This window comes from Rana temporaria, chromosome 2 (genome assembly GCF_905171775.1).
Source record: "Rana temporaria chromosome 2, aRanTem1.1, whole genome shotgun sequence".
In the NCBI taxonomy this organism is placed as follows: Eukaryota; Metazoa; Chordata; class Amphibia; order Anura; family Ranidae; genus Rana; species Rana temporaria.
The window spans coordinates 519,810,994-519,827,472 of NC_053490.1; the positions used below are offsets into that span (position 1 = coordinate 519,810,994).

General features: G+C 44.2%; 1 protein-coding gene across 1 annotated transcript in view; it reads left to right on the plus strand.

The window, feature by feature from the left end:
• Positions 1-1,589: 1,589 nt before the first annotated feature.
• LOC120928008 overlaps positions 1,590-16,479 on the plus strand; it is a 31,187-nt gene continuing 16,297 nt past the window's right edge. The window contains exons 1-2 of the mRNA XM_040339066.1: positions 1,590-1,727; positions 12,542-12,880. Coding sequence (XP_040195000.1) covers positions 1,682-1,727; positions 12,542-12,880 — 385 coding nt within the window. The 5' untranslated portion in view covers positions 1,590-1,681. The remainder of the gene's footprint in view (positions 1,728-12,541; positions 12,881-16,479) is intronic.

Genomic DNA, 16,479 nt, shown 5'->3' on the forward strand with positions numbered 1-16,479 from the left:
AAAAACCGCAGAGGTAATCAAATATCACCAAAAGAAAGATCTATTTGTGGGGAAAAAATGGACATCAATTTTGTTTGGGAGCCACGTCGCACGACCGCGGAATTTCCATTTAAAGCGGTACAGCGCCGAAAGCTGAATATTCGCCTGGGCAGGAAGGGGTTATATGTGCCCAGTAAGCAAGTGGTTAAGGGCGATAGCAGGCGCGCGCGCCGCCGCACGGTGGGGGACCTGATGAGCGTGGCCGGCGAACCACAATCGATCCACAGAGCGTCAGAACAGGGATGTGTGTATGTAAATCCCCTTTCTGACAGGAGAGGAGAGACAGATTGTCTGTTCCTAGTAATCAGGAACAGCAATCTCTCTTTCTCCGCTAGCCAGTCCCCTCTCCTTACAGTTAGAAACACACACGAGGGAACACATTTAACGCCTTGATCGCCTCATAGTGTTAACCTCTTCCTTGCCAGTGACATTTACACAGTAAATCGGTGGCTATTTATAGCACAGATCGCTGTATAAATGTCAATGGTCCCTAAATAGTGTCAAAAGTGTCCGATGTGTCTGCCGCAATGTTGCAGTCCTGATAAAAATCGCAGATCGCCGCCATTACTAGTAAAAAATAAATAAATACAAATGTCATAAATATATCTCCTATTTTGTAGACGCCTTGGGGCAGATCCACAGACGAAGTACGCCGGCGTATCTACTGATACGCCGGCGTACTTTCAAATTTCCCGCGTCGTATCTTTAGTTTGAATCCTCAAACCAAGATACGACGGCATTTGGGTTAGATCCGACAGGTGTACGGCTTCGTACGCCTTCGGATCGCAGATGCAATACTTCGGCGTCCGCTGGGTGGAGTTCACGTTGTTTTCCGCGTCGGGTATGCAAATGAGTTTTTTCCGACGATCCACGAACGTACGCGCGGCCGTCGCATTCTCTTACGTCGTCTCTAGTCAGCTTTTTCCAGCGTATAGTTAAAGCTGCTATTTTGCAGCGTATAGATAGACTTGCCGTATGGCCGTCGTTCCCGCGTCGAAATTAGAATTTTTTTTTTTTATGCGTAAGTCGTCCGTGAATAGGGATGGACGCAAGTCACGTCTAAGTTCAAAAAATGACGTCGTTGCGACGGCATTTCGCGCAAAGCACGGCGGGAAATTTTGAAACGGAGCATGCGCAGTTCAATCGGCGCGGGGACGCGCTTCATTTAAATGAATCACGCCCCCCTACCCGCCGATTTGAATTCCGCCGCCAGAAATACACTACGCCGACGTAACTTACGGCGCAAATTCTTCCAGGATTCGACTTAAAGCCAGGTAAGATACGGCGGCGTAGCGCATCTCTGATACGCTGCGCCTGTCCATTTGTATGTGGATCTGGCCCTTTAACTTTTGTGCAAACCAATCAATAAACCATTATTGCGATTTTATTTTTATTTTTTTACCAAACATATGTAGAAGAATACATATCGGCCTAAACTGATGAAGAAATTTCTATTTTAAAAGTTCTTCGGGTCTGTAAGTGGTTAAACTTTAAATGCTTTAGAATGAAGAGGCCATAGATGAAAGTGAAAGTAAAAAACATGACGGAGTTCATGGACTCTGCACGTACTTTTTGAATTTGAGCGCCAAAAAGTATAAACGAACAGAAAACCTTGCAGTGCAGAACAACCTTGCAGTGCAGAATGTCGCTCCGTGCAATCCTGATTCTATCCTTATTGTCCATAGCGGGTGAGTACATTTATTTATTGTTAGGTGTGTTTTCTATACTGTATACCTATGTTTTCTGATTGTTTTCTATATGTTTTCTGTATGTTTTCTGTATGTTTTCTGGTTGTTTTCTGATTGAATAATGGAAGAAATTTATTGCAGCCTGTATTATGTACTTTGGATAGCAAATTCACTCAGTAGGTATATGACCTCTCTGATTTTTCAGTACTAACACAAATGTATCATAAAATTATTCTCTTATTTCTCTGTGCATATAATCGGTCATTCTTTGCAAAGTAAAATGTCACTTTCTTCACTAAGCTAGGTAAAAATTTATTTTCAAAGCAGGGGCATTGCTAGGTGGCAAGAAGACCAGGGGCTTCAGCCTGAGGCCGGCATCGGGGGCGCGCAGGGGGGGGGGGGGGGTTTGGATCCGGGATGGTCATGGCGTGTTTTTTTTTGGCTGAGTGGTGGGGTTGTGTGGCGGGGGGTAAGCTCACTTGCTGGTTGCTGCCTGGCTTACCATTGTCCATCAATTTTGAACACTAAACTCACCTACATGACACACTGACCATTACTCTGACCTACCTACCTAACATACATACATACCCTGACCTACCTGACATACATACACTGACTACCTAACATACATACATCTACCTGACATACACTGACCTACCTGACATACATACACTGACTACCTGACATACATACACCTACCTGACACACTGACCATTACACTGACCTACCTGACATACATACACTGACTATCTGACATACATACACCTACCTGACATACACTGACCTACTTGACATACATACACTGACTACCTGACGTACATACACCTACCTGACCTACATACACCTACCTGACATACATACACTGACTACCTGACCTACATACACCTACCTGACATACATTCACTGACCTAACTGACATACATACACTGACTACCTGACATACACTGACCTACCTGACATACATACACTGACTACCTGACCTACATACACCTACCTGACATGCATACACTGACCTACCTGACATACACTGACTACCTGACATCCATACACCTTCCTGACCTACATACACCTGCCTGACCTACATACACCTACCTGACATACATTCACTGACCTACCTGACATACATACACTGACTACCTGACCTCCATACACCTACCTGACATACACGGACCTACCTGACCTCCATACACTGACCTACCTGACCTCCATACACTGACCTACCTGACCTACATACACCTACCTGACATATGGGGGGGGGGGGTCCAGGGTGGTCGTGGTGCAGGGTTTTTTGGCAGAGACCTGTGTGTCCAGAACTGCAGGTAGGGGGCACAACTGCTGAGCCCAGAGGAGATAGAGAGTCTGGCTGCAGAGAGCTATGCATGATAAAACAAGATAGAGCAGAGCCTGAACCATGGAGAGGACTGAGAACTCCAGGGAGGGGGGAGAAAGCCTCTAATCTAGCTAATGCTGGCAATGGAGGGAGTCCTATGTGCATTTCACAACATTTCGTCTGGCCTTTGGGGGACCACCGGAGACAAGCATGTGTGAGGTCTCTTTGCGATTAGCATTTGCATTTACTTTGCTGCCTGTTGGACCTAGTTGCCTTTTAAATACCTTGCTATCACCCGATCGCTCCTCAGCTGGCCTGATCTCTCCCGATCGCTCTGAGACCCGCCTGTCCGATCTCCGAGCGGGGATCTCAGTGATGTGGCGCTGCAGTATTGTAATTCCCGCCTTCTGGAGCTTGCAGCACCTATGATGGACGTCACACGTCCCGCGGTCCCGGCATTGGACCAGTGTTGGACTGTGTCAAAACACCACCGGTGCTTGTGATTAGGGATGGTCCCGATGTTCGAGTCGAGCGACAATTTTGAAAAAAAAAAACTATGGGCCAGATTCACAAACGAGATACGACGGCGTATCTACTGATACGCCGCCGTATCTCTGTTTCTAACTATGCGACTGATTCATAGAATCAGTTACGCATAGCTAGCCCTAAGATCCGACAGGTGTAATTGAATTACACTGTCGGATCTTAGGATGCAATTCTAGGCCGGCCGCTAGGTGGCGAGGCCATTGCGGCCGGCGTAGAATATGCAAATGAAAACTTACGGCGATCCCCGAACGTCCCGAACGGCCCGTCGATCTAAATCTACGTCGTTTCCGTCGAGTTACGCCGCGTAAAACTAGGGCTCAGCCCTAGTTGTCTTAAGCCATGGTAAGTATGGCCGTCGTTCCCGCGTCAAAATTTAAACATCAACGTCGTTTGCGTAAGACGTCCGTGAATGGCACTGGACGCCATTTACGTTAACGTGTAAGCAAATGACGTCGGTGCGACGTCAGTTAGCGCAATGCACGTCGGGTAATTTACCCAACGGAGCATGCGCAGTACGTCCGGCGCGGGAGCGCGCCTAATTTAAATGGGACTCGCCCCATTCGATTGGGCCCGCCTTGCGCCGGACGGATTTAAGTTACTCCGCTGCAAATTTCCAGGTAAGTGCTTTGTGGATCGGGCACTTAGGCAGAAAATTTGCGGCGGTGTAACTTAAATCGGAAAAGTTAAGTTGCGCCCGGGCTACGTGAATCTGGCCCTATATTTTTTACTTTTTGCTATGATAAATATCCCCAAAAAAATGTAAAAAATAAATTTCTTCATCAGTTTAGATGATATATATTCTTCTACTTATTTTTGGCAAAAAATAAGTCGCAATAACGGTATATTGATTGGTTTGCACAAAAGTTAAAGCGTCTACAAAATGGGAGATATATTTATGGCTGCGCTGCTTTCAATCCATCCAGTGTAGTCAATCAACGGCTGGGCTCAGAAACGCGGAGGATGACGGGGGCGAGCGCGGGACTTTCGAGGGCTCAGGTAAGTAAAACGGGGGCTCGGGGGTGGGGGAGGGGCGGTATTGTATAGGATGCATTAACCACTTAAAACCCGGACCTTTAGGCAGCTAAAGGACCTGGCCAGTTTTTGCGATTCAGCACTGCGTCGTTTTAACTGACAATTGCGCGGTCGTGCGACGTGGCTCCCAAACAAAATTGGCGTCCTTTTTTTCCCACAAATAGAGCTTTCTTTTGGTGGTATTTGATCACCTCTGCGGTTTTTATTTTTTGCGCTATAAACAAAAATAGAGCGTCAATTTTGAAAAAAATGCAATATTTTTTCTTTTTTGCTATAATAAATATCCCCAAAAATATATAAAAAAAAATATTTTGTTCCTCAGTTTAGGCCGATACGTATTCTACGATTTTATCGATTGGTTTGCACAAAATTTTTAGCGCTTACAAGGGGATAGTTTTATTGCATTTTTATTAATTATATTTTTTTTACTACTAATGGCGGCGATCATCGATTTTTTTCGTAACTGCGACATTATGGCGGACACTTTAGACAATTTTGACACATTTTTGGGACCATTGTCATTTTCACAGCAAACAATGCATTAAACATGCATTGTTTACTGTGAAAATGACAATTGCAGTTTGGGAGTTAACCACAAGGGGGCGTTGAAGGGGTTAAGTGTGACCTCATCTGTGTTTCTGACTGTAGGGGGGTGTGGCTGTAGGTTTGACGTCATTGATTGTGTTTCCCTATATAAGGGAACACGCGATCGATGACGGCGCCACAGTGAAGAACTGGGAAGCACACAGCTCTCCCTGTTCTTCAGCTCTGGGGACCGATCGCGGGACTCCAGCGACGATCGAGTCCGCGGGTCCCACGGTCATGGAGCTTCGGACCAGGTTGCGTGCACGCGCCGGCGGCGCACGCGACCCCACGTCTGGGCTTAAAGGGCCCGTACAGGTACATGGATATGCCCAGCCGTGCCATTCTGCTGACGTATATTGGCGTGAAGGGGTCCTTAAAGCGGGGGTTCACCCAAAATTTTTTTTTTAACATTAGATTGAGGCTAATTGTGGGAAGCAAAAACGGGTGGTTTTTTTTAAACCCGATTGTGCTTCTAACAACTCGCCTCAATCTAATGTTAAAAATGTGTTTTTTGGGGTGAACCCCCGCTTTAAGTTGTTAAGGTGAAAAAACATTTACCTTTACAACCCCTTTAAACCCACAAGTGCTTCTTTTTTTTTTTGCCACTACCATTCCTCTATACTGACTTTTCAAATTTACAAATGCAACAATTTAGAAATTGGATGAAAGGTTTAGCTCTGGAAAACACCTTTTAAAGATAACAAGTGCATTTTATATAATACAACTATATAGATCAGACCAAAATGAGTGACAAATGAGAATGAAAGAGTGACAGAGGGACTTTGTTCTAAATCAGGGACAGTCCCCTAAAATTAGGGACAGTGAAGAGCTACAAACGTGTCTAAATGTAGCTTTGAAGGGGAGGCAGGGAAAGTGCCTTATACCCAGAAGTATACAGAGTATTTCTCAGGCTAGGGGTATTGGCAGGAAAATTAGTTAAAGGGAAGTACTGGCTCTTTCTGACCCTGCCATTAAGGCGAATCAGTTTTTTGCCAAGTATGGGAAAAGTACAGTTTCACAAACTTTTGAGCACTACTGTAATAGATTTTCCCTGGCTCAATTCCAGGATACGTGTTCTATTCTGCCGCTGAGCCAAATCTATGATGATGTGAGTACATGCATGCAGAAGAAAATAATTCACGCTGCAGTCTCCGTCATCGTCTCCAACAGGAAATGGAAAGACTTTATTCAAATCACAGCTTTTATAGTCAAAGTGACATAAGCAAGCATCATCACATATGGGTGCATCTGATTGGCTTATTCATATGGTCTTCTCTTATTACACCTCTTCCTGGCCACGAGGCAAACACAACTCAGCGACATATTCTTTATACGGTAGGATGAGCAGAAAGGAGGGGGTTGATTAGGAGTAGGGAGTAGAAAGGAGGGGGTTGATTAGGAGTAGGGAGTAGAAAGGAGGGGGTTGATTAGGAGTAGGGAGTAGAAAGGAGGGGGTTGATTAGGAGTAGGGAGTAGAAAGGAGGGGGTTGATTAGGAGTAGGGAGTAGAAAGGAGGGGGTTGATTAGGAGTAGGGAGTAGAAAGGAGGGGGTTGATTAGGAGTAGGGAGTAGAAAGGAGGGGGTTGATTAGGAGTAGGGAGTAGAAAGGAGGGGGTTGATTAGGAGTAGGGAGTAGAAAGGAGGGGGTTGAAAGACGTCTGTTTCTCCTCTTCACTCCGGGCTGAGATTAACTCTTTCATGACTTTCATTCAAGAAAAATAATACTAATGTAATACTGAAATACATACATACTGTATATATGCACATGTATGTGTGTATATGTGTACACACATATATATATATATATATATTATATATATATATATATATATATATATATATATATGTAGTGCCCCCTTACTTTCAGTAAGGGCACTACGCTAAAGTTAGTGGGAATGGAAGAGTTATTTTGCTCCCATTCACAACTTGCTAAATTGGAACATGTCATTCCAGAAATGTCCACTGGGTCAGACTGTGCTCCAGGGATGCGTTACCATCCCTGGCCAGCAGTTGGCACCAGTGGGGTTCTGGCAGAGTGAGTTTTCCCCAGCAGCCAATTAGAGGAGTTTTTCCCTCGCGGGGCATGCTGGGGGAGAGTATATCTGTGACAGATGTCATGTGCTCAATAATCTTCGCGGCCCATCTGGCCAAAATTGCAGGCTACACGGAACCTCATCCGGAGGTAAAAGGGGACTCCAGTGATCTACTGGGTCCCCGGCAGTGGCGGCTGGTGCTCCATTTTTTTGGGGGGGCGCAAACAAAACCCCAACCAAACCCCCCCCCCCCAATGTCACTCACAGACAATGTGACCTGCATTTAGACAGAGGGATAGATTGGATAGGACAGATAGATAGATAATTAGATAGATAGATAGATAGATAGATAGATAGATAGATAGATAGATAGATAGATAGATAGATAGATAGATAGATAGATAATCAGACAGATAATTAGATAGAGATAGATAGATAGATAGATAGATAGATAGATAGATAGATAGATAGATAGATAGATAGATAATCAGACAGATAATTAGATAGAGATAGATAGATAGATAATCAGACAGATAATTAGATAGAGATAGATAGATAGAGAGATAGATAGATAGATAGATAGATAGATAGATAATCAGACAGATAATTAGATAGAGATAGATAGATAGAGAGATAGATAGATAGATAGATAGATAGATAGATAGATAATCAGACAGATAATCAGATAGATAGATAGATAGATAGATAGATAGATAGATAGATAGATAATCAGACAGATAATTAGATAGAGATAGATAGATAGATAATCAGACAGATAATTAGATAGATAGATAATCAGACAGATAATTAGATAGATAGATAGATAATCAGACAGATAATTAGATAGATAGATAGATAGATAGATAGATAGATAGATAGATAGATAGATAGATAATCAGACAGATAATTAGATAGATAGATAATCAGACAGATAATTAGATAGATAGATATATAGATAGATAGATAGATAGATAGATAGATAGATAGATAATTAGATAGATAGATAGATAGATAGATAGATAGATAGATAGTCAGACAGATAATTAGATAGATAGATAATTAGACAGATAGATAGATAATTAGATAGATAATCAGACAGATAATTAGATAGATAGATAGATAGTCAGACAGATAATTAGATAGATAGATAATTAGACAGATAGATAGATAATTAGATAGATAGATAGATAATCAGACAGATAATTAGATAGATAGATAGATAATCAGGCAGATAATTAGATAGAGATAGATAGATAGATAGATAGATAGATAGATAGATAGATAGATAAGACAGATAATTAGATAGATAGATAATCAGACAGATAATTAGATAGATAGATAGATAGATAGATAGATAGATAGATAGATAGATAGATAGATAGATAGATAATCAGACAGATAATTAGACAGATAGATAGATAATCAGACAGATAATTAGATAGATAGATAGATAATCAGACAGATAATTAGATAGATAGATAGATAGATAGATAGATAGATAGATAGATAGATAGATAGATAATTAGATAGATAATCAGACAGATAGATAATCAGATAGATAGATAGATATATATAGATAGATAGATAGATAGATAGATAGAGAGAGAGAGAGAGAGAGAGAGAGAGAGAGAGACAGAGGGACAGAGATAGATAGATAATCAGGCAGATAATTAGATAGAGATAGATAGATAATCAGGCAGATAAATAGATAGATAGATAGATAATCAGACAGATAATTAGATAGATAGATAATTAGACAGATAATTCGATAGATAGATAATTAGACAGATAGATAGATAATTAGATAGATAGATAGATAGATAGATAGATAGATAGATAGATAGATAGATAGATAGATAATTAGATAGATAGATAGATAGATAGATAGATAGATAGATAGATAGATAGATAGATAGATAGATAGATAGATAGATAGATAGATAGATAATTAGATAGATAGATAATTAGACAGATAATTCGATAGATAGATAATTAGACAGATAGATAGATAATTAGATAGATAGATAGATAGATAGATAGATAGATAGATAGATAATTAGATAGATAGATAGATAGATAGATAGATAGATAGAGAGAGACAGAGGGACAGAGAGAGACAGATATAAGAGACAGATATAAGAGACTTGTAAAGCATGGCTGTAGGTCGCAGAGCAGGGAGCCCTCCCTCACACACAGGAGATGTGTGTAATGAAGGCTTCAGCACAGATCGGGTGAAGCATGGCCCCCCCCCCCCCACTCTTCATCACAAGCTGACAATACATCCAGCAAGGAAGTGTGGAAGGAGTGGACACTGGACAGACACTGGGTTAAAAGAATAAATAAAGGGTTTTAATAAGAATATTTTACTTACCTCCATGTCCTGGAGCCAGAGAACTGAAAGTGACACAGCCGCCCGCCGGGGAAAAGCACTGCTCATTTCCTAGCAGTGCAGAAGGAACCAATGTGAGGGGCTGGAGAGACACAGGACCGATGTGATTGGCTGGAGTGGCGTCCTGCACAGCGCCACAGAGCTTAAAAAAAAAACTTGCAAATGAAACGTCCTGCTGCAGCATTGGCAGGACGTTTCAATGATGCCTATGCCTTAATATCCCACTGTTCCCGGCGCCCAGAGCCCGCCCCGAACACTTTAAAGGACCTTTTTTTTCTTAAAGGGCCAAAAAAAAAAAATTTTTTTTTTCATTTTTTTTTTTTAATTTTCTTTTGTTAATGGCTTTGGGGTGGGGGGGGGCGGCGCCCAGGCGCCCCCTATGGACGGGCCGCCACTGGTCCCCGGTTCTATTGAAAGGATCCCAGGCTGGGTGCCGTTCAATTGGGGGGTCGGCTTGAGGAGAACCCGGAGGCAGGTTATCCAACAGGGCTTGAACGAACCAATCAGTTATCTATCTGGTGACCGGAATGCTGACAGGTACGCTTTGCTTTCATCCGGTGACCTATTCTAAAATCTACTGGGAGGATTCGCTCTGTTCATCCATTTAGCTTACTTAAAGTAATTGGCCTGTGGCAGAGGCCCTAGAGCCAGGTCTGTGAGAGAGATCTGTTCCTCCCAGCGAATCCTAAGTGACACTTCGGCTGCCAGGCTTGTGAGAGGGGTCTGTCCGGGGGCACTTCACCCACTCTGGCTAGAGTGGCGACGAATAATAATTTGGTACTATTGAGAGCAGGACTGCTCAATTAATATCCGGGCCTGATACTGCAAGGTTCTCCCTTCTCTTCATCAACCTTTTCTTCCCATTTGATGTTGATGTTGGCCGTGTTTGGCCTGGAAATAAAGCATTGGAAAACCTTTATTCACTGTTCACTGGACCTTCGCTCAACTGCTTTGTTCTCCAACTGCACCTCTAGACCATATCAATATGCCGATCCCAACAACAAATCAGCGGCTCCTGCGGGGGTAGAGCTACATATATATACACATACACACACACATCGCAACAAGAAAGAAACTAATAATACAAAAATAATAAAGAAGAATATTTGAGTGGTTAGAAGAGAGAGAACATAAACACAAAATAATCATTTTATCAACTCCATCACACTACCACCTACCCTACCTCTGGTAAGCCTAAAACTAACCTAAAACCTTACACTTGACCCTAACACCCTATAAAAGCCACATCAAGTGATGGTGGATCTGGGAACTGGTTCCAGAGATCTCATCACCATTGACCCAGACCAGTGGCGGCTGGTGTTTTATTTGGGGGGGGGGGGGTTTGGCCGGATTACGGGGATCACGGGCAGCGTCGGCTGCTCTCCTTCTTGCTCTCTCCAACTGCTTTCTCGCTCAGATGAGGGAGCCGGACGCATGGATAGGGATTTCAGCGCCCCGGCGCCCCTAATAGATGGGCCGCCACTGACCCAGACTAATATAAGAGATATTTGGGTTGATTAGACTTCAGATTTTTTTGCACGGACTGGACTCCAAGATTTTTCCCCAACATGGTAAATTATTGTCATATTTCAATATTTGGGCCTCATACATACTGGACGTTATAATAACGTTATAAAAACGTCAGTAGATTTGCATGTAGTGCCTGGTTACTTTCAAGTACCGGTGCTTTGTTAAATTTAGAGGGGGGATCATTGAGTTAAGTAGCTCTGATCCAGTTGATCTGTTCAGATTGGGTCTCTGTCTCAGCTTGGCTGTGCTGTGGGCTTATTCTGTTTTTCCTGGGGTGCTGTTCCCACCCCAGGACGATAGGTGGCAACAGTGGAGTCGAGGTTTGGGTGCTTTTGCCCAGCAGCCTACCGGGAGGGTTTCTCCTCGCTGTGCATGCTGGGGGAGGGTATTTGTGAGACAGACGCCATTGGTCTGGGTTCTTCTTCGAGTGCTGCACCCAACTTTAGAGTGACTGCATCACAGGGCCCCGGCGAAATGGCCTACCAGGCCAGGCTGCGCATGCCATGCAGTGTTCCTGGTTCTCTCAATGGCGCTCCTTAGACGGACTCCCCACCGAACAGCAAATACAGCTTGGGGTCCTCAAAGGTGGGAACCCGTCGCTGTTCAGATGCTCCGGGCCAACATGGCCCCGGAACCAGGAACACCGCGTGGCATGCACGCCCCGGCCAGGTAGGCCATAACGCCAGGGCGCTGTGATGTGGTCACCCTAAAGGTGGGTGCCACACTCGAAAAAGAAGACTCAGAACCAATGGCGTCTGCCCCATAAATACCCCTCCCAGCATGCACAGCAAGTTCGAACCCTCCTGATTGGCTGCTGGGAAAGAGCACCCAAACCTTGACTCCACTGCTGCCACCTGCAGCACCGGGGTTGGAAGAACAACCCAGTGCAACAGAATAAGCCCACAGCACAGCCAAGCTGAGACAGAGACCCTGTTTTGCACATAACAATTTGGATCAGAGTTTAACTACACTCTGATCTCCTTCTAAATTCAACTAGCATCAGTATCATAAAGTACACAGGCGCTACATTTCAATGGATCAAAAACTTTAAAAAACGCTGGTGACGAGACACATTTTTGAACGTTGATCGGTGGTTTTTGACATTTTTTGACGTTCCATTCATTTTTACAGCTAAAAAACGCTCTCAGAACCCACTTGTTTTGGGGTCGTTTTTTAAAGCAAAAAAACGACCAAGCCAAAAACAGTTGATGACAGCCTATAGTGTGCATGGACACATAGGATAACATACTGTAGAGTTTATTGACTGTAGAAAAAAAAATGTCTGAAGCCAAAAACAGCAGCTGTAAAAACTTTCAGTGTGCACAAGGCCTTATTTTGCATGTCACAGTAACCAGTTTCTTCTTTTCAGCATCAAGACCTCAAGTACTATGTAACAAAACAAGCCCTGCTGTACTGGGAGGAGATGTTATTCTGACATGTGTGTTCCAAGCTCATCTGGATGTTCTACAAGTCACCTGGCAAAAGAAGAAGGGGAAGAACACACAGAACATGGTGACCTACAGTGAGAAGTATGGCAGCAACGTCGCTGCACCATTTCAGGGACATGTCTCCATTCTAAGTGCCAATTCAAGAACCTCTTCTATAAAGGTTTCTAAGCTGGAGAAGGAAGATGAAGCTTTTTATGTTTGCCTCTTTAATGCATATCCAGATGGTGCCTTCCTAGAAGAAGTTCCCCTGAACAATATCAGTAAGTCAGACTAAAAGTAAACTGTCAAGAGAAAATTATTTTAAAAATATAGTAGGAGAAACGTGCCCACTTAGGCCCCATGCACACCTCTGCCGGGTTAGCCCCCCCCATATAAAAATTGCGAAAACGTATTTAAAATGCACATCGCTGCCTCTAGTGATTCCTTGGGATCCTGCAAAAATAACAACATGTCATCCGCATATAGTGCCAAACACTCATCTATGGACCCCACCCCGATCGCCTTCACCTCCCCCTCCCCAGCCACTCTCAATGCAATTGCAATAGGCTCCATCATGAGTGCAAATAAAAAGGGCGATAGAGGACAGCCCTGCCGAGTCCCCCTACCTATGTGGAAAAATGGAGAAGTATGAGGTCCTATACGAACCGCCGTTCTGGGGTTGCTGTAGTGCATCAAGATCCACTTTCGAAAAGTTGGGCCAAAACCCATTTCCTCAAAGACTGCCTGCATGTAATGCCAGTCAATGGAGTCGAGAGCCTTCTCAATGTCTATGGACACCACTATCCTAGTGGGAGAGGCAAAATTTGGAAGCTGCATGTGTGTGAACAGTCTTCTAAGATTGGTGTCAGTAGATTTACCCGGCATGAACCCCGTCTGGTCTATGTTCACCAGAGAAGGGATAACGCCTGCCAGTCTCCTGGCCAGAACCTTCGTAAGGATTTTTAAATCCATATTGAGTAAAGCGATCGGCCTATATGATGCGCACTCCAGAGGGTCTTTACCCGGCTTGAGAAGCAAAATCATATATGCATCCAACATAGATTGAGGCAGTTGCTGATTTTGTACACAATAGGAGAGCAGGGCAGTAAGTCTGGGTGCTATCTGATCCGCATACGCCTTATAAAAATCCACCGGAAAACCCTTGGGACCCGGAGCCTTATGGGGGGAAAAGCAAAAATTGCCGCCATCACTTCCTTTTTAGTGATCTCAGCCTCCAAGACCCCCCGGTCCTCATCAGAGAGCCTCGGAATGGAGAGACCCCCCAACAATGACTTCAGCGCCGATTTGTCATAGGAAGGGATGGGTGTATATAAGGCATAAAAGTCCTGAAACTCAGCAAGTATGTCACTGGGGTCACTAGCCAGACTTCCATCCCTACGCCGAATAACCGGGATATTCGCAAGTTGCCGAGAGTCAGCTACTAAATTCGCGAGGAGCTTCCCGTTCTTATCACCCTCCGCAAATTGAGTATCAGCCCTGTGTTTCGCTTCTGTATGTGCCAGATTATTAAAGTGCAGAGTTAGCTTCCTTTGGGCTTCTAACAAAGCCGTATATGAGGAAGCAGACGGGTTACCGGCGTTATGGTCCGCGCACTCCTTCTCTTTGTCCTGCAACAACTGGACCTCCGCTTGTTGTTCCTTCCTCTCTTTTTTAATTGCAGAAATAAATTCCCCCCTCACTACCGCCTTAAAGGCGTCCCAAACTATAGGAGGATCGGCAGATGCAGGATTGGTATTCCAATACTCCAGAACCTTTTCCATCAGATGAGCGTTTATTGTGTCGTTTTGAATCCAACCAGGCGAAAGTCTCCACCCCCTGGACTCCCTCCCGGAAGAGAGAGCCAGGGAGACAGAAAAAGGATTATGGTCAGACAACCCCTCCGCCAGGCAAGCAATGTCCCCCACCCAGGACAACACCAGAGGACTACCAAAAGCAAAATCTATCCTGGCTGATGAGCGATGTGTCTGTGAGAGATGAGAAAAACACCTAGCAGTGGGGTTCTTCGCCCGCCACATCTCAGACAGCCCAGCAATCGAAGCCCAGGCCGCTAGATCAGCCGAGCCCAACCTACCCACATTGGAGGAATCCAATGCATCCAAGGTAGCATTAAAATCCCCCATAATTAAAAGTGGGAGATGTGTATAGGGGGCCAATTTAACCAGTAAGTCATACAGACATTGTACATTAAAAGGTGGGGGTAGATAAACATTCACCAATACCATTTTACAGTAAGAGATATCTAATACCAGGGCCACATACCGCCCCCCTGGATCGGAGATCACGTGATGAATAGTGCAGGGGACCGATTTACTAATAAGGACCCCCACCCCTCTAGCAAAGGTGGAGGGGTGGGGGCACAGAAACACAAAGTTAATAGCTACTCCCCAACTTAAGTTCTCTTTAATGAAGTGCCAGGAGACATTTCACAAGAGCTTGGGCGGATGGGGATGATCCAATGGTTGGGTTCAAACCTACTGCATGGTCGGACTGAACTTCAGCTACCTGTTTGGCAGAAGCCAAAATAATATATAGAAGCATTACTTTTGACACCCCCTTGCCTATAAGCCCAGAAAATAGAAATTTTTCGTTTTGACTTCTATTGATTTTAGTGGGGCAGCGTGCTGAGAGGCTCTGAGTGGATCCCGACATTAAAGTTTGGGTCTCTCCAGAGTCTGGACCAGCTGATTGATGTCAGCCGACAGCGGTTTAAGCCTGCTGTCGGCTGAATACAGGTCACAAGACTACAGTGCACTCTTGTGACCTACAGAAGAAGTAGGGTTAAAAAAGCTTTGGCCTGCTCCAGGTGCTTCCATCTTCTCCTATCTTCCATCTGGGTTTGCTCTCTCCAGCAACTTAAATGGTCACGTCATAATGATGCCCCTACAGTATCTATTAAACAAAACGACGTACAGGTATGTCGTTTCGTGTAATAGAGCTGACCTGTCGCAGTATATATACTGTGGCTGGTCGTCAAGTGGTTAAAGCGGAGGTTCACCCTTTAAAACATTTTCTGACATCACACAAAGTCGCGCCATCCTACCGACACAATGCCGGTGTTTTTTTTTTTTTGTCAGCACATACTTCTTAATCCCGATTTTCACCTCACGGCGATCCCGCGGGAGTGGGCGTTCCCAAGCACTGCCTGTGATTGACAGGCTTCCGAAAGGCGCATACTGCGCGTCACAGGTTGCCGACAGAACCCGAACGTCAGTGCGCAGGCGCCGTATAGAGCCGCACCGACGTTCGGGTTTTTCCGGCAAGCTGTGACGCGCAGTATACGCCGTTCGGAAGCCTGTCAATCACAGGCAGTGCTTGGGAACGCCCACTCCCGCGGGATCGCCGTGAGGTGAAAATCCGGATTAAGAGGTATGTGCTGACAAAAAAAAAAAAAACACCGGCATTGTGTCGGTAGGATGGCGCGACTTTGTGTGATGTCAAAAAATGTTTTAAAGGGTGAACCTCCGCTTTAACCACTTACCCCCCGGACCATATTGCTGCCCAAAGACCAGAGTACTTTTTGCGATTCGGGACTGCGTCGCTTTAACAGACAATTGCGCGGTCGTGCGACGTGGCTCCCAAACAAAATTGGCGTCCTTTTTTTCCCACAAATAGAGCTTTCTTTTGGTGGTATTTGATCACCTCTGCGTTTTTTTTTTTTTTGCGCTATAAACAAAAATAGAACGACAATTTTGAAAAAAATGAATATTTTTTACTTTTTGCTGTAATAAATATCCCCCAAAAATATATAAAAAAACATTTTTTTTCCTCAGTTTAGGCCGATACGTATTCTTCTACATATTTTTCGTAAAAAAAATCGCAATAAGCGTTTATTGATTGGTTTGCGCAAAAGTTATAGCGT